Source organism: Delphinus delphis, chromosome 8, assembly GCF_949987515.2.
Source record: "Delphinus delphis chromosome 8, mDelDel1.2, whole genome shotgun sequence".
NCBI lineage: Eukaryota > Metazoa > Chordata > Mammalia > Artiodactyla > Delphinidae > Delphinus > Delphinus delphis.
This window is the reverse complement of record NC_082690.1, coordinates 61,012,273-61,036,315: the sequence shown is the minus strand read 5'-3', so window position 1 is coordinate 61,036,315 and position 24,043 is coordinate 61,012,273. Positions and strand designations below refer to the sequence as shown.

General features: G+C 42.9%; 1 protein-coding gene across 3 annotated transcripts in view; it reads left to right on the top strand.

The window, feature by feature from the left end:
* RNF121 (ring finger protein 121) overlaps positions 1 to 24,043 on the top strand; it is an 82,316-nt gene that overhangs the window by 55,375 nt on the left and 2,898 nt on the right. For all 3 annotated transcript variants that reach the window (XM_060018355.1, XM_060018354.1, XM_060018356.1), the window contains 5 exons: positions 4,901 to 5,055; positions 8,137 to 8,244; positions 11,032 to 11,152; positions 23,079 to 23,212; positions 23,879 to 23,980. In XM_060018355.1, the coding sequence (XP_059874338.1) occupies positions 4,901 to 5,055; positions 8,137 to 8,244; positions 11,032 to 11,152; positions 23,079 to 23,212; positions 23,879 to 23,980 (620 nt within the window). The remainder of the gene's footprint in view (positions 1 to 4,900; positions 5,056 to 8,136; positions 8,245 to 11,031; positions 11,153 to 23,078; positions 23,213 to 23,878; positions 23,981 to 24,043) is intronic.

Here is a 24,043-nt window from a genome sequence, read left to right as displayed (position 1 = left end):
AAACAAAGACAGTCCATTTAAATTGGGCTAGCTCTTACTGTTAGCATCTAACATCATCATCTCAACTGTGTAGCCTTGTGGAGAGAGAAGTGGGATGTTGTTATTCTTATCTTTCAGATCAGAGAAGCTGGGATTGTTCCTCAGCAAATGTTTGCTGAATGAATCAGTGAGTGAGTTTCAGGCTAGTCTTCACTTCAGCTTCATATTTTCAGATTCAGGGAGAGAAGGATGAGTGGCTTACACACACACACACACACACACACACACACACACGCACGCACGCACACATGCACATGCACGCGCACACGCCATAATGAAGCCTCCTTCAGAACCAGAGCTCTGCCATTTCCAGTCAGTCTCCCCTTGACAGCTCTTGACCACACTGCTACATCTCTCCTCTGAACTCCCATAGCAGTGCTTGATGCTTTGCATGGCTGCCCAATTCATGCATTTATATCTCATCACCCCAAATTCTGGAAGAGAAGTTAGGGCCACGGCTTCCCATTATTTTGTGCCTTTCACAGCATCAAGTACAGGCACTTGGTTGAGCAAACTGTCTAACCAAATGTGTCGCCACCAGGTGGCACCAGAGTTCCTGCTGTTGCTCTGAGAATCTTGAGTAACTTTCAGCCATTTATTGCCAAGCTAGCCATTAAAAATGCCTTCCTTAATGAGGAAGCTTCAATTTATTTATTAAGTAGAATGCCAATAAATACTACAGTAGACACAAGTAAATTAACCAGGCAAAATTGTAACTTACCATTTTCCCCCATAGTAGACTATTGTGTTCACACAGCCCCTCTGCCTGCTGCTTGTCAGGCACTGAGCTCTCACCCCAGCAGCTGCTTTCCAGGCCTTGAAGAGAATCTGACTTTCAAGCCTCCCTGGCACAGAGCGTCTCGATACCTGAAAATGGCTTCAAATCCTTGGTTTGGGTTTTTGGATCATTTATTTTTCCTGGAAAGGACAAATTAAACATTATAAAGAAATTGCTATAACCCCACCACCTTTAATATGTTGATTATTTTGGTTATCTCATTGCAGTCTTTGCTCCCTTATATATGTGGCTTTATTCATTTTTGATCATGTGAAGCCATAATAAGAGCTCTCATTTACTTAATGCTTACTATGCAACTATGCTTGTTGTTTTATATACATTGCTGCTATTGAAATATAAGAGCTATTATATTGAATCCTTAAATTATATTTATTATATTACTTATATTGAATGCTTGCCTTGTTGGGTACTGTTCTAAAAGTTTTCCATGCATTAACTCCCATGACCTATATAGCCTGATGAGAGTAGGTACTGTATACCTCATTTACAGTTCAGAAAACAGGCTGTCAGAGTTAAGTGACTTGCCTAAGGTAACACAGTAAATAGCCGTATTGGGATTCATATCTAGAACTCTTTAATTCTAAAATTACTGTTCTTTTCACTATATTATTGCATTCTGCTTTGTTTATTTGCTCTTTAATGATGTCTGTTTGTACTTCTTCTTTAGAAAGGGTGTAAGGATTCATAGAATCATTAAAATATGGGTTTGATCTATGTTATTCTCCTGCTGCTAGACTGTTAGCTCCTTGAAGACAGGGACGAACTAGAGGTCATGTTTATTTATTTCTGCATTCCTCTTCTCATGAAGTGCAAAGTAAGTACTTGGATGAATGAGTGAAGGCTGCCTTCACTCTCCCAGGAAGTCTGAGATACAGGGCTGCTTAACAGAACCTTAGCGTGCTAGAGCTTGAAGGAGTTTGAAAATCAAGTCAAACCCTTCCTTTAAGGAGGAAGGCCCTCCTTAGGGTTACCTACTGAGTTGGAGGCAGAACAGAACTAGAATCCAGGTTTGCTGGGCTTCTACTGGGCCATCTGGTTTCAAAGAGCCTAATCCTGTCCCTAAATCTCCTTCCTTTCTTCCCTTTCCTACCCACCCGCCTCCTCTCTTATCTTTCATGATGTGTAAGTTGAGTAGCTTTACACCCTTAAAGTTTCAAGCCTGAACGTTACAAAATGAGGCAAGATTTTCCATTCATTTTACACCGATGCCCAGACTTACTCCTAATTATGTCTTTGTTCAACCCAGAATAGAATCCAGGTCCTCTGCCTCTCACCACACCCAAAATATGCAGAGCTGCAGCTCACATAGGGAAAATTATCTTGACTGGATTCCCCCCCCAGAACATGCTATTGGTGATTGATGGGGAGTGGGAAAGAGGCTATTAGGGCAGGCTGGTGGTTTTTATGTAACAGCCAACTTTTTGGAAAACCTCAAAGGAGATAGGAATTCCTGTTCTTTCTCAGAGCGGACACATGTGACCAGGCCATGTGATTTAATTCTTCTCTAGTTTCTGGGCCTACTGTTTTGTAAACACCCCCATGAGCCTGTTAAAGCAAACAATGTGAAGGCTAAAGACCCTGCCTGTAGCCCTTCTTTCCATACCCACCTTCATCTACCCCCCTTTTAGTGTCACGATTCTGGTTGCCTTATCCCCTAGTTTAAATAATCTGTGATGTCTTTTCCTGGTCTCCAAGTATCTCCTAGAATGTCACCTGGAACATTATTTGGGTAGCCGTTAGTACATCCTGGTGCTTTTCACACTTTTTTTTGTAAGGCCAGAATATTTTAGAACACTTCATTCAGAGTCAACTGTAGGTTGCTGTACAGTGGAATTGGTACTGAGACTACATTGTTCGCTGACCAGTGGGCACACAGCACTGGAAGCTCTAAAGCAAATTGGCTGCTCACCATTTTCTTCCACTGTCTCTCTCTTTTTTTTTAATATGTAAAATAACACTAAAAAACTAACGCTTTTTCTTGCCACAGAGCAGTCTATGAGAGAGTAGTAGCTACAGACAGCTTAACACTAAAAAGATGCTTTAAGCTGCACTATCCAGTGTTGTAACCACCAGTCCCATGTGACAGCTGAACACTGGAAATGTGACTGGTCTCTTTTGAGATATACTGTAAATATAAAATAAACATCGGATTTTAAAGCCATAGTACAAAAAAAAAAGTAAAATATTTCATAGATAGTTTTATATTGACTACATCTTGAAACAGTAATATTTTAGATATATTGGGTTAAATAAAATATATTATTAAAATTAAGATCATCTGTTTCTTTTTACTTTTTTTTTAACATAGCTACTAGAAAACTTATTTATTTTTTTATAGTGGCTTTACCAATTTATATTCCCACCAACAGTGTAGTAGGGTTCCCTTTTCTCCACACCCTCTCCATCAATTTATTTCTTTTTTAACTTTATTTATTTATTTTTATACAGCAGGTTCTTACTAGTTATCTATTTTATACATATTCGTGTATATATGTCAATCTCCCAATTCATCCCACCACGACTCCCCGCCTCCTCCCTGCTTTCCCCCCTAGAAAACTTAAACTTACATATGAGACTCACATTATATTTGGACTGGGCAGACTAGTCTAGAAATCCCCAAGAGTAAATAGTTTCTCAAAAGTTTTCTCTTCTGGGGGCTTCCCTGGTGGCGCAGTGGTTGAGAGTCCGCCTGCCGATGCAGGGGACATGGGTTCGTGCCCCGGTCCGGGAAGATCCCACATGCCGTGGAGCGGCTGGGCCCCATGAGCCATGGCCGCTGAGCCTGCGCGTCCGGAGCCTGTGCTCCGCGACGGGAGAGGCCACAACAGTGAGAGGCCCACGTACCAAAAAAAAAAAAAAAAAGTTTTCTCTTCTGTGGAACTTTAGGAAACTAGCTAATATTTTCCTCTCTATAGCCACCCCCCCCTTTTTTTTTAAAAAAATTCTTTCATTTCATTTAATGCTACCAAGAAGAAAGCCTCTATTAAGTGCTAATTATCTGTTTTTACACCTGCTATTCACCTGAGAAGAGTGACATCTAGTAAAAATTGGGTGGTTGCGGGAGGGAGTTAGGAGACATTGGAGAGCAGAAGACTCGTGATTGGTCCAAACTTCTGACTTAGAATTGTTTTATACATTTGGAACTCTGTAGCTAACAAGTCTGAGGTAAAGATATGAAGGAGGGAAAGTAAAATAGATGCTCTTTAAAACAAATGTGCTTCCCTCTTAGGGTTCTAGTCTTGCTTTCCCCTCATTTATCTAAATTCACTGAGGATCTGTCATGGGCCAGACAGTTTCCTAGCACAGAGGAATCAGATGAGTGTGGCCTTGTCACTGCTCTCAAGGAGGTTACAGTAAGCTAGAGAACGAATTTGAATCCAGTCTCATACTCTAGGTAAGCACTGTAATGATGGTAGAAAAGAAAATGCGTTTGGAGCAATAGGAAGTCATGATTTATTCTGCCTAGAAGGGAGACTGAAGCCTTTGTTTGTCTTGGATGTGATACCCTCAGGCCAAAAGACAGATGGGAAGGATATTTTGCCCTGAGGGGAACAACCTGACTACAGGCATGGGGAATGGTAGGAGGTGGTCCTTGAAATAGTAGTTTGGGGCTCCATTGTGGGGAATTTGACTGCCTGTCTAAGGATGTTGAGTCTAAGGATGTTGAATCTTATCCTGTAGACTGGGGACCCTTAGAGGGTTCTAAGCAGGGGGATGACATACTTCAAGACTGTGTGCTCCTGGGAAGGATAGATTGGAGGGGGAGACACTGAATGCAAGGAGACTTAACAAAGAGGTCATAGTCAGCCAGGTAAGGGGTAGCAAGGGCTCACATGTAAAGGAAAGAATATGTACAATAAACAGTCGGGTGGGGGGGTAAAAGGTTGGTGTCAAGCACGGTCCCAGATTTCTAACTTGGGTCACTAGGATGTGCCTTTATCCAAAATTGGAAATGTAGGAGAGGATCAGGCTAAAATGGAACACACAAGATGCGCTCTGGATTTGCAGATAGAGCTGCAGAGGGAGCTGGCTAGAGCTGAAGTGCTTGTGTTTGTGTTTCAGATGGTGACCCTCTTTCAGATGTGGGTTGTTCCCCTCTATTTCACAGTGAAGCTGCACTGGTGGAGGTTCCTAGTGATCTGGATCTTGTTCTCTGCCGTCACAGCCTTTGTCACCTTCCGAGCCACCCGAAAACCACTAGTACAGACAACCCCAAGGTGAGAATTTAGGAGTGGGTAGTGGGAAGGAGCTAGGCTTCCTGAACTAACGGGTTGGGATGCACGGGAGACAAGTGGGTTAGACTGAAAAAATTGCAGTTTTTGTCTGCCAAGGTTACTTGGCACAAAGCCCCACCAAAACGAGCTGATTGGGAGACCTCCTGCCCCATTCACAGAATAAAAACCTCCAAGTCTTTCCCTATAGCTTACCTTACAGTTTACATCAAGGTCTGTTTATATTAAAAGCTAACAAAATAAGTAAGCAAATCCTGGTCATTGTGGTTTCATTATAACTGTCATTTTCTTCTGTAACCTCTTCTCTGATCTCTAAATTAGATTTTCTGTCACATTCTCTCCTAGTGCCCTGTAGTTTTCCTTCATAAAACTTATTGTAGTTTATAACTAAATACTATTTTGAGTGTCTGTCTCCCCCACTAAACTAACTATGAGATCAGGAACCACATCCATTTTGTTTGTCACTGTATATCCAGGCCCTACCACGGGGTCTGGCACATAGTAGCCTATTGTCTGAATTTTTGTTGAATGAATGAATCTCAGCAAATTTACAATTTTCCAGCAAACAATACTTCCTTCTTTGGTCACAAAGCAGCCCCTGCCTGTATACATCTTTTTTCTTTTTTAATTAATTAATTTATTTATTAATTTATTTATTTTTGGCTACATTGTGTCTTAGCTGCCACGCGCGGGCTTTCTCTAGTTGCGGCGAGTGGGGGCTACTCTTTGTTGCGGTGCACGGGCTTCTCATTGCGGTGGCTTCTCTTGTTGCGGAGCATGGGCTCTAGGCACGCAGGCTTCAGTAGTTGTGGTGCATGGGCTCTAGAGCGCACACTCAGTAGTTGTGGCGGGCGGGCTTAGTTGCTCAGCGGCATGTGGGATCTTCCCGGACCAGGGCTGAAACGCATGTCCCCTGCATTAGCAGGCAGATGCTTAACCACTGCGCCACCAGGGAAGTCCCCTGTATAATTCTTTGTATTTCCAAATGCATTTCTCATTTGATCCTCCCAACCAGCTTGTGAGGTCATTTAATATCTATACTTGACAGAAAAAAAAAGAGATTTTCTCATTTATTCATTCATTCATTCAACAAGCACCTGCTATGTGTCAGGCCCTGTGCTGAGCACTGGGGATACAGAGCTGGAAAAGACATGGTCCCTGTCCTCAAGGAGTACTTGGTTTAATGGAGGAAATGGACAAGAAAGCAGCTGTTTTAGTGCAGTTGGTAAGTACTGTGAGACACGTGTGTACAGGTTCAGGAGAGCCTAAGAGAAGAACCAGCTAGCCTCAAGAGTTGTGACTATCTGATCCAAAGTTTTCCAAGTTGCAACTTGCTCTTTTTCCCATGCCTCTTATGTTCCACTTTACTACAAGCCTTTCTTTGGCTTTCTGAGTTTCATTCTACAAAGTAAAATTTATCTGCAAGGTGAGGTCAGTGATCTAGAAGCCCCTCTCTGGCTGTGGTAGTTTACATTAAAAGCCAGTATAGAATATTACAGACTCTGGAGCCAGATGGATATGGATTGGAAACCCTAGCCCTGCCAGTTGTTAATTATATGACCCCTATGACTGCACGTTTCTCAGCCTTGAATTCTTTATCCCTAAAAATGTGATAATAATTGCTACCTCTGATAATAATTGCTACCTCATATAGGGTAATATGAAGAAAAAGTATAATAAAGCATGTTAAGAGTCATCGAGTAACATTTTCAACATCTAGCTAAAATGACTGAAAATGTGTCTATAACATGGGAGGTTTTTGATAACAGTAACAACTAGCATTCGATAGTGCTTTACAATTTCAAAGTACTTTCATAAACACCCACATTTATTCATGCAGCATTTATTGGGTATGTATTATTTACACCAGGAAATTATATACACTATGTACAATCCAGTGAGAAAGGTGGCAGGGGGTTCCTGTTTTAGAAATAAGTAAACTTGTCTCAGGTTGATATGACTTATCTGGGGTTACCCAGCTACTAAACCTCACTTAATCCAGGTTCCACCTAAAATGCCACATCCTTTCCACTGTGTCTCAGTCCCATCTGATCAGTACAAACCCTGGATAATGGAGCTCTCTGTGGTCTTTGAGGGCAGACACTGCAAGGTGTTCGGGTCCCTCCGCCAGCCTGAGAAGCCATCGCCCCTTGTTTAGCCACAGCAGGGAGGCCCAGGCAGGGACCTTGAGCATTCTCCCTGAGGCCCAGCAGGGTTGGCAGTAACCTACTCAGCTCTCAGGAGCCAGGCAGATTGCTAAATTACTCCTTAGCTCTCCTCACAGGTAGAACAGTGGCTCCTGATATCAGGGACCTACCTCCATAACATTTAAAAGGCTCTGGTACATTCTGGGAACCATCTTTCCTCTCTGATCCTAGTTGCAGTCAATCAACCAGATTCCACACTGCTTTTCATTGGATCCTAGGGAGCATGGCTCCTCCTTCAGGAGAATCGCACAGTCCCATTCTACTGCACCCCGCCCCCATCACGCACACACATCCAATTCAAGGGTATTCGTTGAGTGCCTCCTTCCTTATCCCCTCTCCTTCAGGAAAAAAAATAAATTCAGAAGCAAACTCATTAGATATATTTCATTTTGTTATTAGCCTGTGGGTAGGAGTGAAGCAGTATTTACATTAACCATGCCCAGTTACAAAAGCCTGTAGCTAATTCTACCTTTTATTCATCTTCCCTTGAATCCTCTTTCCTGATAAGAATGCCTGTTTCCTTCTGAGCACAGCTGTAGTTACTAATTTTCACTTCCTCATCCAACTAACCTGAATTTGAGATGACATACTTATCTGAGGTCAGCTGTGTACTTTCTTTGTTTGAGGTTAAACTTCTCTTTTCTTCCCTTGGTCTGAGACCAGGAAAATACAAAGCACTAGCTCCCTGGTATGTGGAGGTGTTTCTGCAATTGAGGGAGTGACCAGCCTTGCTCAATAAAAGTCCTAAGCAAAGAGCCTGATGTCCCCATTGATGTGAGAGTAAGGGATTCTGGTGGTCCAGAGGCTCTTAGGCCAGTCTTTCTGTGTCAGCTTTACTAATTTTTTCTCCTTTCTCCAGGTTGGTTTATAAGTGGTTCCTGCTGATCTATAAAATCAGCTATGCCACTGGCATCATTGGCTACATGGCTGTCATGTTTACCCTCTTTGGTCTTAACTTGTTATTCAAGTGAGTACCCTTTGCTTTTGTTTTTGCTAGTGTCTGGGGAGGAGGGACTGGTGAGATGTACCTTTGTTCCTGGGACAGGTCCTGAGTATGAACAAGGGGAACATGGCACCTAGGATAGGAGACTTGGCTTTAGAGGATGGGAGGATGGGTGGGCCTTCCATGATTTGTGCTGGCAAAGAGAAAGGAATGTCTGAATAATACAGAGTTAGAGTCTCAAATCATTGGTTGTACTTTCCAAGAATTTATATTTTAGTGGGAAAGTATAATAACAAAAGTAAGCATAATAATGATTATAGCCAGTTACTCATAACTCCATCACCCCAACAGAACCATTTTCCTTTTCCATGTGTGTATTGTTTACTGTAACATCCACTCTACCTGAGTGGTCTTATGTTCAAGGAGAGTAGGAGTTGGCAAACTACATCCTGTGGGCCAAGTTGGCCTACCTTCTGTTTTTATAAAATAAAAATATTTTACTGGAACACTCATATTGATTTGTTTACACATTGTCTATGGCTGTTTTTGCAGTAAAACAGCAGAGTTGGATAATCGTGGCAGAGACTATATGGGCCACAAAACCTAAAATACTTACAATCTGGACCTTTACAGAAAAAGTTTGCCGACCCTGGACTAGGCAGTTGAACTCATGGGACACAGCTAGCCACACCTGGCAACAGATCCACCTAGAAAGATACAAGACAGGAAATAGCAGGGCAGCGTCTGCAGGAGTCCTCACAATAGTCCCAGGGCTGAGATATGAGAGAGTGAGACCACACAGATGAGTGTGGCAGCCAGCCAGGCCCAGAAGACCTACTTCTCCAAGGAACACATCAGGTTTAAAACTCTCCCGGTCCAGATGCAGTGTTCTAATCGCAGGTCAGGTTTAATATATAAGCATTGCTACTTTGTGACACAGCTGACATTCTACCTTTAAGAGATTTCTCAGGAAACAGAGTTAACCTGTGGACTTTTAAGTCCTGCTCCATTGTTGGTCACGTAGGTTGTTTTTTCAGTGCAGCGCTGTCACAGATAACATTGCAGAGTTGCTTCCTAAGGGTACATGACCAGGAGTGGAATTCTGGCTGTTGCTTCATATTGTCATAAGCTTTCCAAAAGGTCTGTATCAGCATACAGGTTTCCTCTACCCCCAGTTAAGGCAGAAGCCAAGTAATCCTGGACTCTGGGACTGGAGGGTACAGTGAGTAAGCAGGGCAGAAAAGGGTAGGAATGTGGTTTCTACAGCTGTAGGCTGTGGATTGGGACAATGCATTGAAGCTAGAGATTTAGGATTCAAATTTCAATTCATGACCACTGGCCTCTTCCCCAAACCAGGTATACTGTAGGCAGGAATCTCTGAAACTGAAAGGAATAAGTCCTACTTTATATAATGAGAGGACACCCATGGAATTCTTTCTTCCAGGGGTAGTACAGGCTGAAAGAATAAACAGGTTCCACAAATATTTACAGGAATTTATCAGTGTAGAGTCAACACATCTCATCAAAGAAAACCAAGGTACTTCCAGATATCTTCCTAACCTGGATGGTTAAAAAAAGTAAAAACCAAGATTCTCTATTATGTTTTGAAGGTATTTATTCTAGAATTACAGTTTCTTTTTTACTTTGATAAACTGTATAAGGAGGAAAACATAATTGAGAATCTTGACCATTTTTATGCTACTAATCAGGTTAATTGGTGTAAGATCACGACGTCTAGTTAGTACGTTAAATGTTGTAAGATTGGTGGGCAAATTCAACTTTCTAAGCTAAATGTAATTTACAACTTTAAGTGAACACGTACAGTTCTTGGTACAAATGTTTTAACAAAGGTAGTTTTCTATAATAAACATTTAAAGACTCAAGTTTGCAAACTGTTGGTCCCTGGAATTACTAAAACAAACTTCCTAATATTATAGGCCTATTGTCCTTAGTAAGGAGACTTGGACCAAAATTTAACTTTGATGACATGATACAGAATATGTATAGATGCAAGTTAAAATTTTATGGTAACTGGTATGTGTATATTTACTAACTTTATCTTTGTTTTCTAAAGATGTGGTTGGCAAACTTCTTTATAAAGGGCCAAATAATAAATATTTTAGGCTTTGTGGGACAAAAGGCAAACTCTAGGATGGTATATAGGTACTTATATAACGAGAGAAAACGCCTCCCTTGCTCCACCCTGTTTGCCTGGGTGGCCTGTCTCAGATGGTGGACATACTTTGTGCCCACTTGCTATCATATGAAACATTCTTAGAAGGAGGGGCCTGATGGAGGTGGGTGACCCCTGGGATCATTTTCACTCTCTGCTCCAGTGACACCCAGATCCTGCTGTGCCCTTCCCTCCTTTTGGAGGGCTCAGCTATTTCAACTTGGGCAACTGGCTGGAGGTGAGGCAATTCAATAGTGAGTTGCTAACTTCCGGACTGAAAATTCCACTGCTTAGTGTGTAGCAGTTGCCAGTAGTGGAGTCCCCAACATATAGGTGCCAACTAGGGAGCTGCAAGCATGGTCATCAGTCAGAGGAGGCAGGCACTGGAAACAGTGGGGAAGTGAGCAGAAAGGGATACCTTGGCTTGGTCTTCACAGCTCCCAGTCCTAGGCTGTTCAGGTGGTGCCCACAGGTCATATACAGACAGGCAACAGGCTGGATTTGGTTTTAGTTTGCCAACACTTGCTCCAGCTATTAAAGCTTCCAGCTTTAGACGCTGCCATTTGTGTCCCAGAGTAGTAATCCAAAGCAGTTGCATCTCAGGGCAGGCCTTACAGGCCATGCTGCTTCCCTTACAGGATCAAACCAGAAGATGCCATGGACTTTGGCATTTCTCTCCTCTTCTATGGCCTCTACTATGGTGTTCTTGAGCGGGACTTTGCAGAAATGTGTGCAGACTACATGGCATCTACCATAGGGGTGAGTTCACTTGGACTCTTTAATACTGCCTCCTGCTACCTCCAAAGAGTTCAGGATAGCATCACTTGTTTGATGGAAGAGATAAGCCATACAAAATCCTTCAGGATGTGAGTGGTATGTATGGAGGTTCCTTCCTTAAAATTTGGAAAACCGATCTCAGATGTACCCTGGAATTTTTAACTCTAAGCTATTATAAGAATCACTTTACCCCACAGGAAGTTAACAGTCACTCAACAGATACTTATTTAATGCCTCTGTCTAGTGACAGAGATGGGTATTAAAGTAATAAAAACACAAATTATATATGATACTTTATGATATATTATTAAAATTATAACTTTAATAAATATTATGAAGGGGAGGTTCATGATACTATGAACAAATATAGTCATGTCATTTGACCTAGTCTTGGGGCTCAAAGATGGCTTCCCTGAAGATGTAACTATTGAGCTGACCTGAACAATGAGTAGAGTTAACCAGATGAAGTGAAAAGTGAAATGTATACCAGGTAGAGGAAATAGCATGTGTAAGAGGCCTGTAGTGGGAGAAAGGGTGAGCATTTTAAGGAACTAGGCTCATGTGGTTGTAGGGCTGAATTATAGTGGAAGTGTATGGAGGAATAATCAAAGGCTAGGCTAGAAAAAGCCGTAGAGGCCAAATGAAAGATTGTGATTTTTATACTAAAAATACTAGGGGGCTAAGATAGAAAATGACATCATCAGATTTGCACTTTGAAAAGATCATTCTGGCTGCTTGGGTAGAGAACAGATTGGAGAGGGGTCCACAGACCAGAGTGACCCACTTAGTCTTTAAGAGACAATTGCAGTAGTCTGGGCAAGATGAAGGTAGCTTGGATTAGGGTAGAGATGGTGAAAAGTGAGAGAAACGGACTATTGGAGAGATATTCTGGAGGTAAGGTTGACAGGACTTGGATATAGATTGGTTCTGGAGACTGAAGGAAAAAACACGAAGGAAAGAAAGGTAGGTATCAAAGCTGACATTTCTAACTCAAGCAACTCCTTGGATCCTTCACTGAGATAGGAAATGCTGCAAGAGGACCAAGTGGAGACCATGCAGAGATTCTTCAAGCTTAAAATATAGGTAAAGTAACAGCCAGTGTAAGAAACCCAACTCAATATCCTTATATCTTTTTTTTCAAAATGTCTGTTGTTTTGCTGTTTGTAAAAGTAATACATTCTTTTTTGTAATTGTGTGAACAACACAGAAGTGCTTCCCATCTGAGTATCATCCGATTAGACCCAGCCATAAGAAGGAATATTTCCAAGTTTAATAGACATTTCTCCAGTTCTGTGCTGAAATAAGTGTGGTTCTGTCTGATGAGTGGGGACTGAAAGGCATTCAGAAGTTCTTGCTACTTCTGAGGTAGCAAGAGGTTTGGCAGGTTGGAGAGAAACCCTAGGAGAATGTCAGGGAAGCAGGTTCTCTTGGAGCATCCAGATACCAGTCCTAGCTTTTAGGCAGCAGATATCAGTGGAGACCAGTTGAGAAGTACATGAAAGCTTGGCACTGACTTCATATGAGGCACCTCAGGAACTCTTGCTGAGTCTGAGGCAGTTTTGCAGGTGGGGGCCTATTGGCTGTGCAAATTTGTATGTCACTGCTACTGTGATCTCATTCATGCCACGGGCTGGTAGGCTTAGGGCAATTCACGTTAAGCAGGAGACTCAGCTATTATTCTTGGGTAACATTAATCAAGTACAGTTTTAGGTCTAGGACTTTGTTTCTCAGTATCCTGGGACTATTTTTATTTTTCCTGTAATGGATCAAATTGAAAACAGTGTATTGGGTCACTTTATAGACAGCCTGTTAGATTCTTTTCTGAACAGCTGTCTTATGTTTTAGCAACATTTCACTGTCTCATCTATTTGTGTAGACTTCAGCTCTTCCTTTAACCAGTTCACTCCCCGAAGAGATTTCCAGACCCTAGATTGTCTAATTAGTAACTTTGCTTTCAACAGCAGAGATTGTCTAATTACTAACTTCACTTTCAACAACAGCTGTTCACTGAGACTGCTTCTGTGGCACAGCCAGCTTTTCAGAGAATCCCTCTAGTGATTTCTTTTTCTTCTCATTCTGTTTTTACAGGACCAATTCTCTGATTTTCCCAGGTTGTTACCAACTTTATCTCAAGGTTATTATCAGCTGCCAGTTTAAGCATAGCCTTTATTCCCTCAGGTGGGGGTCCCTAATAACCAATCTACAGAATCCCTTTTCTGAGCTCAGAATTGATCCACAAGTTAGCTTCTGCTCTGGGAGATAGAATTATTAAATTGGCCTCCCTAAGATGCAGTTTGAGCTGGGCCACTTTCCGTGCTCTTGGGAAGAATTATTGGGTGCTGCAGTGATTATAAGTGATAATCCCTCATAAGATAATTCCCTAATAATGATAAATTCCAGCTTCACCAAGAGACCTGGTGGGAGAATTTCTCGTTAGGGTGGAGAGTGCCTCAAACACTAGCTCCTGACCCCTCATACTCTCCTTCCTTTTATGGGATCTCACTAGATACCCCCACCATTCCACAATAACAGTCTGTCCCAAGGATAAACCCACATACCTCCCTGTACCTCTTAGCACAGAATCAAACAGTCACGTCGGACTTTATTAAAGGTTGAGGATGAATAACAGGAAAATAAACTGTGAGTATTTGAATGAGGTTGATCTGAGTTATCAGGCTGCCTGCTTTCCAGGGTTTTCAGACCCTGCCTCATCTAACTCTCAGCCTACCTCTGTATACTGGGTGTCATCTTAACACCCACCACTTAGAATCCACATCTGGACAATACAGTCCTCCAGATGCCTAGACCTAAAGCCTGTGTTCCTGACAAAAATGATGCTGCCCTTCCCCTATACCACAGGGTATCTTACATGAGGATCTACCTCTTCCCTAGGTAATTGACATTGAGAATGGCTTTCCTTTTCAGAGGAGCCACTCTATCCAAATGTCTCTTTCAGAGGAGTCATTCTGAAAACTATCCAACAGAATGTGACCTTGCTGATCCTGACTATAGACAAGCAGTTTGCTGTTTCTCCAGGTTCCTTTCTTGGGGGTTCATAGGAAGACTAGGATAGCTTGTGATAGTACTGGGTGAGTCACCAGGAGTTAACGCATTTGTTGTTTTCCAATACTCTTAGCAAATATTGCTGAGACTTAGTGACAGGCCTTCTGCTAGGGCTCAGGATGCCAAGAGATTAGACCAGGCAGGAATATGGGAGAAGAGACTCCAACATGGGATAAAGGGATAGATTGCACCACCTTGGAGTGCTTTCCAACCCTGAGAAATCCAAGACTCTGTTATTTCTGCCCATGTCTTTGGTCAAGTGGGCCTTGGTCTGCTCAGGAACACCTGGGCCCCTGAGCCACAACAACCTGAATTTAAAGAATATTGCTGGCCTTGAAGCCAAAATCTGATCAGTGCTTTGGGGAGGGCAGTTTGAGGAAGCCAGGAGACTCCAGCTTTCCACGCATTCATTGGCCAACTCATTATTTATTCAAGCAACAGTTATTTATCAACCATCTACAATGTACAGAGTGTGACTGAGTGTAGCCCTTACTAGCACCACTGCCCACTTTCAGTAGCAGCCCTAGTTGTTTTTTTTTTTTAATTGTGGTAAAATACACATAACATACCATCTTAACCATTTTAAAGTGTACAGTTCAGTAGCATTAATACATTTACATTGTTCTTCAACTGGCACCATGATCCATCCATAGAACTCTTCATTTTGCAAAACTGAAGCTTCATACCCATTAAACAATAATTCCCCAATCCCCACTCTCCCTAGCCCCTGGCAACAATCATTCTACTTTCTGTCTTTATGAATTTGACCACTCTAGGTGCCTCATATAAGTGGACTCATATACAGTATTTGTCTTTTGTGACTGGCTTATTTCGCTTAGCATAATGTCTTCAGGGTTTACCTATGTGTCATGTGTCAGAATTTCCTTCCTTTTTAAGGCTAAGTAATATTCCATTGTGTGTATATACCACATTTTCAGTCCTGGTTATTTTTCGTAGTCTTTTGTATGTTCTGTGATCACAGCTTCTATCCCAGAGAGTCAAAGTTGATTTTGGAGCTGTTACCAGGTCAGGAACTAGGTCTGATTCATCTCTTGGTCTACCTCTGGGAGTAGTTTGACCTAAAAAGATCTGTAATTAATTAATTTCACAATTCCTAGAAATAAGACCATGATGTTTTATAATTGTATTAACAAGAATTCTCAATTCCTTTTACACCATTCTGCACTACTCTTTTTAGAGTAGAATAGCTCTTTGTTTTGCCTCACTTGGAGAAATTTGTAACTGTTTTGAGTCAGGTCGATTCAAGGGAATCATGGATGGTGTCTGTGTTCTCCAGCTGGTTACTGTGAGGTCATAAGCTTGTGACAGCCAGACAGTCTAGTTTCCATTCACACCCAAAAATCATGTTGGGGTGGGGTGGAGGTGGGGGAGTGGGGGAGTGGGGGATTGTGAAATAAGCTTATTTCTGGGGCTTCCTCCTCTGCGAGAGTGATTGGGCAGGCAGGGTAGTAACACATTGTTTGTGCTGCATTGGGCCAGGTGTCCTGCCTCACATTTTCTATCTCCTGAGCAAATTGCTGTGCCCCAGATTTACTGCTTCCTGGATCCTCAGCAGCCCCAGATAATGTGAGGACAGGACTATCTGCTCATTCATCTGACTTGAAGTAGTAGAAAGAGCCAGGAGGTTAGAATCAGACAGATCTGATTTCAAATTCTCCTCCACTTTTAATTATCTGTATACGCTTGAGCAAGTTGCTTTACCTCTCTGATCTTGTTTTCTTAGCTGTAATAATATTGTCAGCCTTATAGAATTGTGGTAAGGAACAAATGGGTTAATGTCAAGCACTTTGCAGAGTAGCCTGGCCCATGGCAAACACTCACATCATGATGATGATGATGATGATGACAGCGATGATGATAGCTGCCATTTATTAAGTACCTACTATACAGTCCTGCTGTGCTGTACGACCATGTATTTTATGTCTGTAATCACCTGGAGCACAGGGTCCTTATAGAATTTGTCTTTGTATCTTCATCATACTCAACACACAAAGCAAGACATAAGACAGATCATCAACCATGAGTAATTGCCAGTTCTCTCTTAACGCCATCTATTGTCTGAAGCCATCTTAGACACTCTGTGATATGGAATCTCCTCCACTATAATTCTGGAAATGGGTATTTTATTCAGTTTTTCAACAGGTATTTCTGAAATCATCTACTTGAACTGACTGGGAGCCAGGTCAGCCCTGCCACCAGCCCTCTCTGGCCTCGAGTGAGGCTTTCCTCCTTGGGCAGTAGTCTCCTTACTAGTCGAGGGGGTGGCCCAGAGGAGCCCACTAGGCTTTCATGGCACACATTTCCTGTGATGGTCAATGGTGTGGATTATAACTTATACATCCTGAGCACCTACTACATGTGAGCTCCTGTGCTGGAGTCTTGTGTGTTTTCTCAGTGTGTCTTCCTAGTACCATGTGAGGCCGGGGGTAGTGTTCCTGTCCTACAAAGGAGAAATCTGACTCTTCATCTGAAGAGCTTACTCTCCCACTTTGAGTAACCTGTTTCAAACCTTCTCTACTCTCAAACCTCTCACATCCCTTCCTTCTGTCCCTTCATTCTCTGCAGATGACCTCGCCTCCTGTTTACCTGAGCAACTAGAAACCAAACAGGAATCCCCACAATTCCTGACACCGTATCTACAGATCTGCTCCTGTTTGCATCCATCTTCTCCTTCCCTCCTGTAACAGTGGAATAAGTGTCCTTTCTCCCATCAGAGGCCAGCCCTACCTGTGCTCTGGATTCCACACCTCCTGCCTGCTCAGGGACCCGATATGCTGTTGACTTCCTTTCTCTCCCATGACTTCACCTTCTCCCTCTACTGGGCTCTTTCCATTAACGTTCTAAGTGTTCTTTTTCAAAAATGTCCTCTTTTTGACCCACTGTCACTTCTAGCTACTGAGCCATTTCCTGTCACTCACAGTTAAACTTGCAGGAAGTTCCTGTTTCCTTTTTTATCACCTTTCACTTATCCTTGGCCCATTCTAACTGGCCTCTGCTCATGCCCTTCTTCTGAAGTGACTCTTACTCAGGTCACCGGTGACTCTGTGTCACTCATTCTGGTGGATTGATTCTGATCTCAGCAGTCATCAGCACAGTTGACTCAGCACTGCTTCCTTCTTAAAAAGGTTTTCCCCCCCCTTGGATTTTGTGACATTACACTGTCCTGGTTTTCTTTCTGTCTCTCTGGTATTTTCTGTCTCCTCTGCTAACTTTCCATCCCCTTAAATGTTATTGTTCCTCCGAGCTCAAGGCTAAACCATCTTCTTTGCTCTTCGCCTAGGTATTTCCCTTTTCTTCTTCCACGGCTTCCAGATCTCTAATCCAAAACTCTCTTCTGAACTCCAGGCCTTTACTATTCAGCTGCCTCTGGTATCAACAGTCCACTTCTCTCAATTTTTACTGCCATCAAATTAGCCCAAGACATCACCTTAGCACAGGCCCCCATACAGCATTTAAAGAATTGTAACTGTCTCTTAGCTGGTCTCTCTGAATCCATTTTGGCCTCATCTCCAATCCATTTTTCACACAGAAGACAGAGTGCTCTTTTTTTTTTTTTTTCTGGTACGCGGGCTTCTCACTGTTGTGGCCTCTCCCATTGCGGAGCACAGGCTCCGGACGCACAGGCTCCGGACGCACAGGCTCAGCGGCCATGGCTCACGGGCCCAGCCGCTCTGCGGTATGTGGGATCTTCCCAGACCGGGGCACGAACCCGTGTCCCCTGCATCAGCAGGCGGACCCCCAACCACTGCGCCACCAGGGAAGCCCCAGAGTGCTCTTTTAAAATATGAGTCTGATCATATTACTCCGTACTTAAATAAAGCCTTTAGATGATTTCTCATTTCAAGTCCAAGATCCTCCATGCAGCCATAAGGGCGTTAGGTTCCTTTCAGTTTCTCAAGCGCACCAGGTCCTTCCTGCTCCAGGGCCTCCTCTTGTCACTTCTGCCTCTCTTCATCTTACTAACTCCCACCTATCCTTTACCTCAGCCTAAAATGCCACTCCCTTGATGACCTAGGTTTAGTTAAACCCCTTCATTGCAGTGTTCTTTGATAGCCCTTTTAATGCCTTTTAAATAATTCTTATTTTAGCCTTTTAAATAATTAGTCCTCATTTTATATAAATTTAAAAAAATTTTTTTGACGTATAGTTGACTTACAATGTTGTGTTAATTTCTTCTGTACAGCAAAATGACTCAGTTTTTTCATATTCTTTTCCACTATGGTTTGTCACAGGAAATTGAATATAGTTCCCCGTGCTATACGTAGGACCTTGTTGTTTATCCTTGTTGTTTATCCATCCTTTATATAATATTTTGCCTCTGCTAATCCCAAACTCCCATTCCTTCCTTCCCCTATCCCCCCTACCCCTTGGCAACCACAAGTTTGCTCTCTATACCTGTGAGTCTGTTTTGGTTTCATAGATACATTGATTTGTATTGTATTTTAGATTCCACATATAAGTGATACCACATGGTGTTTGTCTTTCTCTTTCTGACTTACTTCGCTTAGTATGATAATCTCTGGATCCATCCATGTTGCTGCAAGTGGCATTATTTCATTCTTTTCGATGGCCGAGTAATATTCAACTGTATATATATGTACCACATCTTCTTTGTCCATTCATTGGTTGATGGACATTTAGGTTGTTTCCATGTCTTGGCTGTTGTAAATAGTGCTGCTGTGGACATAAAGGGTGCATGTATCTTTTCGAATTATAGTTTTGTCTGGATATATGCCCAGGAGTGGGATTGCTGGATCATGTGGCAACTCTATTTTTAGTTTTTTTTTTTTTTAGATTTTTTTTTTTGCGGTACGCGGGCCTCTCACTGCTGTGGCCTCTCACGTTGCGGAGCACAGGCCCCGGGTGCGCAGGCTCAGTGGCCATGGCTCACGGGCCCAGCCGCTCCGCGGCACGTGGGATCCTCCCGGATCGGGGCATGAACCTGCGTCCCATGCATCGGCAGGCGGACTCTCAACCACTGCGCCACCAGGGAAGCCCAATACTTATTTATTTAATGTCAGTCTCCCCTAGCTGTAGTTTTCATGAGGACAGAGGCCAGGTCTGTGTTTTTCCAGCATTCTAGCCCAAGGACCCAGTCCAGTGGCTGGTACTTAGTAGGTGCCCAATATATTCTGATGGAAGGAAAGAAGAATTTGGGTGGCTTGCTCAAGGTCATCAAGATAGTAAGTGACAGAGGATGGAAATGTGGAGTGTCTAATCCTGACAAATTATGTGGCCCCTTGAGCCCTTTCCACACTGAGGCATCAGGCTCTTGAGGTTAAACTGAAATCTGCCTCCCTGTACTTTACCCTACTCGGCCTCAGTGCCTCCTGATACAGTCTCTGTGGGTTCTGCAAACCGCAGGGTTGCTGGGCCCTTCCTGACTTGACAGGCTTACCTGATAACTTTGTTGAAAATTTGTGGGATTTGACCCTGCCGGCCTGTTGCCACATTAGCTTGCGGGGAGAACTCCAGAAGCTAGGGGCCTAATAGACATTTTCCTGGGCATCCCTCCTACTCTCATTATCTCATCCAAGTTCTCTTGCATCCTGTATCCCTTGCCTCAGTGTCTTGGGGCAGAACTCAGGGATGATTTGAGGTAAAGCTCTTCCTCAGAGCTCTCACTCATCTCCTGAGTTGAGGCGTTCCCACTTATTTCACTGCCAACGCTGTGGGCCAGAGTGAGTGGCCATGTTCCTGTGCTGCATGATTGTGCAGGGACTCAGTGCCAGAGCTGGACCCAGACTTCTTGGCCTATTTTCTCTCTGTTCAGTTGATGTGCCTAGAAATTCTAAGCCAGACATATTTCAGAGCCATAAGCCTCTTGAGCGCTGGAGAAGTGTTTTCCCCTCAACACTAGCATTCAGATTCCAGCTTTGGAGAGTTGCAGTTAGTGGGCTTCCACAGGTTTGGCCCTGCCCTAACTCTTGCTTATCCTTTTGCACTCTCGATAAACATATCAGAACCTTTTGAATTACTGGCCCTCAGTGAGCTAAGTAGCTGATCTTTCTGCAGCATTCAGCAGATGTTAATGGACGTCTTGGGTAGAACTTGGGTTAGGAGTCAGAGGGGCTGCGTTCTTATCACAGCTAGTTTCTTTCCTTTCTGGGCTTTGGTTTCCCCAGGGACGGGGCTGCTCTGGTGTTCTGTGATAGTAACGAGTTCACCTTGAGCCACTTCAGACAGTTTTGTAAGACGGTGAGGTAGGGGTGAAGGCAGGAAGCTCTCTATTCATGGATTCTTGGGGTGGTGTGGCTCTACCTTCTACGCTTGAGGACTCTTGGGAGTCAAGAGAGCCCATTTCTTATAAGGGCAGCTTGGAGTCAGAGATGCCTCCATGTTGAGCAGAGGTTCTGGCAGGTGTAGCTGTGTCTGATCTGGCTGTCACCATCCTCCTTACTCCCTATCCCAGCACCTGTATGCCCACCCCTCCTTCACTGCTGTCCCTCACCCAGCTTCAGGGCTGTGGCTTTTTCAGAAGACAGTTGCTTGGAAATAAAAAACAGAGCAAACTCAAGAAAATACAAAAAGGCTAAGTATAATCTATTTCCCTTATAGGTAAAGATAAAATTGTAATAATAAATGCAGAATCCTGTCTAAAAATTCATTTTACAGTTTTGCAAGATGTGAAGTTCTGGAGATTAGCTGCACAGCAATGTGAATATACTTATTAACATTACCGAACTGTATATTTTAAAATAGTTAAGATGGTAAATTCTGTGTTACGTGTGTTTTACCATCATTTTTAGGACAGTGCAAAGAAAAAAAAACAGTAGGTCTTAGACTATATCAACAAATAAAATTCAAGTCTTTTCTCCTTGGGGTGAAGGGGAAATGCTCTGTAGCTATTTAACAATAAACCACAAGGAAAGTATGCAAAATTTGGAATTTCTTTTTGGAGCATGGAATTGGTTATCCATTGTGATTAACCATGGTAATACATAATCTTTTAAAGTATGAGCATACCTCGTTTTATTGTGCTTTCCTTTATTGCGCTTTGCAGATAATTGTGTTTGTTTTGTTTTGTTTACAAATTGAGGGTTTGTGACAGCCCTGCATCAAGCAAGTCTATGAGCACCATTTTCCAACAGCAGTTGCTCACTTTGTGTCTTTGTGTCACATTTTGGTGACTACAATATTTCGAACTTTTTCATTATTATTAGATTTGTTATGGTGACCTGTGATCTTTGATGTTATTATTGTAATTGGTTTTTTAGACGTAATGCTGTTGCACACTTAATAGGCTACAGTAAGTATAAACATAACGTTTAAATACACCGGGAAACCAAAAAATCTACGTGACTTGCTTTATTGTGGTGTTCTGGAACCGAGCCCTCAATATCTCTGAGGTTTGCTTGTAATATATGTTCATTAAGGAAAATTTGAGTACAGAAAAATAGGCAAAAGAAAAAAAATCACCTATAATCCTACTACCAAGACATCACTGGTGTGAATATTCTCATACATTTCCTTCTGATCTTTTGATAGATTTGGATTGTCTTTACATATATATGTACCAATAATACTGTGCCTCCAATTTTGTACCCTGCTTTTGACACTCAGTGTTATATCTCAAGCTTCAGTTAACCCACCACCTCTCTAGGCCCTAGAGTATAACTTATTGAGGCATTCTTCTATTGTTGGTCATTTATGGTTATTTCCAATTCTTCTCGTTTTTTTTTTTTTTTTTTACTATTTTTTAAATAAAATATATGTAATGTAAAATTCACCATTTTAGCCATCCTTAAGTGTACTGTCTACTTCCAGAATTTTTCATCACTCCAAACAGCGACTGTGCCCATTAAGCAGTAACTCCCCATTTCCTCCTCCCACCGCTGGTTACCTCTAATCTGTTTTCTGTCTATGAATTTGCCTATTGTAGATATTTTATATAAATGGAATAATATACAATGTTTATCCTTTTGTGTCTGACTTATTTTACTTAGTGTAATATTTTCAAGGTGCCTGCATGTTGTAACATGTATCAGAACTTCATTATTCTTATGACTGAATAACATTTCATTGGAGGCATAGACCCCATTTTGTTTATCCATGCTTCTGTTTCCGGACACTTGGGTTGTTTACACCTTTTGGCTATTTGTGAATAATGCTGCTATGAGCATTGGTATACAAGTGTGTGGTTAGTCTCTGTTTTTATTCTTTAGGAGTGTGTACCTAAGAATGGAATTGCTGTGTCATATGGTAATTCCACATTTAACTTTATGAGGGATTGCCAAACTCTTTGCTTCTTTAATTATAAATAACACTTAAATGAGTATCTGTATGCTTGAAGCTTTTTTGATATTTTTACTCCTTTAAACTCCTTAAGGTGAAATTAATAGGTTAAATGGTGTGACAGTTTGAGACATCATGCCAAATGCTGTCCAAAAGGGTTGAACCTCTTTTGCTTCTGCCACAAGTGTCTGAGAATGCCCTTGTCACCAAACCAGCATTGCACCAGATGTTTCACTGTTTTGAATCTTGGAGAAGAGATGTTGTCCATCTCTCATGGAACCATAATCTGGCTGCACAGTGGCTTCACTGACGTAGTTCCCAATCACCAGCCCTGAGCCCTTCTTTTTCCCATTCTCCTTGTCCCTGATGCCGACCCTCCCAGTCTTCAGGTCCTATCAGATCTGACTTCCTTTCACCCATCTGCCCAGCAGAGATGAGGGCGATCTGGTGTATGAGATATTCTCTAGCTCTGGGGACTCCCCCTATCATGTCGCCTCCTCTACAGAAGACCTAAGGCCTCTGTGGTACCTTCCCACTTTGGCTGATTCTCACGTCTTTTCTGTCTTTTCCTCCTGCTCTTCTCTCCCAGTTCTACAGTGAGTCGGGCATGCCCACCAAACACCTCTCGGACAGTGTGTGTGCCGTGTGTGGGCAGCAGATCTTTGTGGATGTCAGTGAAGAGGGCATCATCGAGAACACGTATAGGCTGTCTTGCAATCATGTGTATCCTGCCTAGAGCTCCTGGACCACGTCTCTCTTGACACGTGCACACTCCAGTCAGGGAGGGAAGGGTGTGGTCATGACCCTGGGCGTGCTGTCCAGACCTTTGAGGCTCTGGGCGTGCTGTCCAGACCTTTGAGGGTAGGGGAGTCACAAGAAGCAGACATTTGGGTGATGTCCTCTGCTAGGGAAACCAACCCCCAGGAGTAGAAACGGCTGCCTCCTTTGCTCCTTCTCACAGACGGGAGCCACTCTTACATGTAGCCTGGCTGGATCAGAAAGGAGCCGGCAGCTGCACTAGCTGCCCCGAGACTGGGTCAGTCACAGGGGAGGAACACCCTCTAACTGGCACCCTCAGTTTCAGAATCAAATCCGCCTGAATAGCACTTGTGACATTTACCACGTCCTTACTCAGCTCCCATTCTGTACCATGTGTTATCTCCGTTTTGCCCCATAACAGCCCTGTAAGGCAGAGTTCATTATCCTCACTTCACATATGATGAAGCAGGGTCAGAGAGAAGGGACTTGCCCAAGATTATACAACTGATAAGAGGTGAAGCCAGGATTTGAACCTTCCTCCAGAGCTAGGGCCTGGGCACCTTGAAGACCGGCATGGGGTTGGAGTGCCATCCTGGCCGCCCACCATTTCCCTTGACCAGTGGTGCTCAGATTCCACGAGTTCTGTATCCGCGGCTGGTGCATTGTGGGAAAGAAGCAGACGTGTCCCTACTGCAAAGAGAAGGTAGACCTCAAGAGGATGTTCAGCAACCCGTATCCTTTGTTTGGGTTCTTTTTGGGAGTGGGCAGTGGTAAGAAAGTACTGGCCTGCATCCG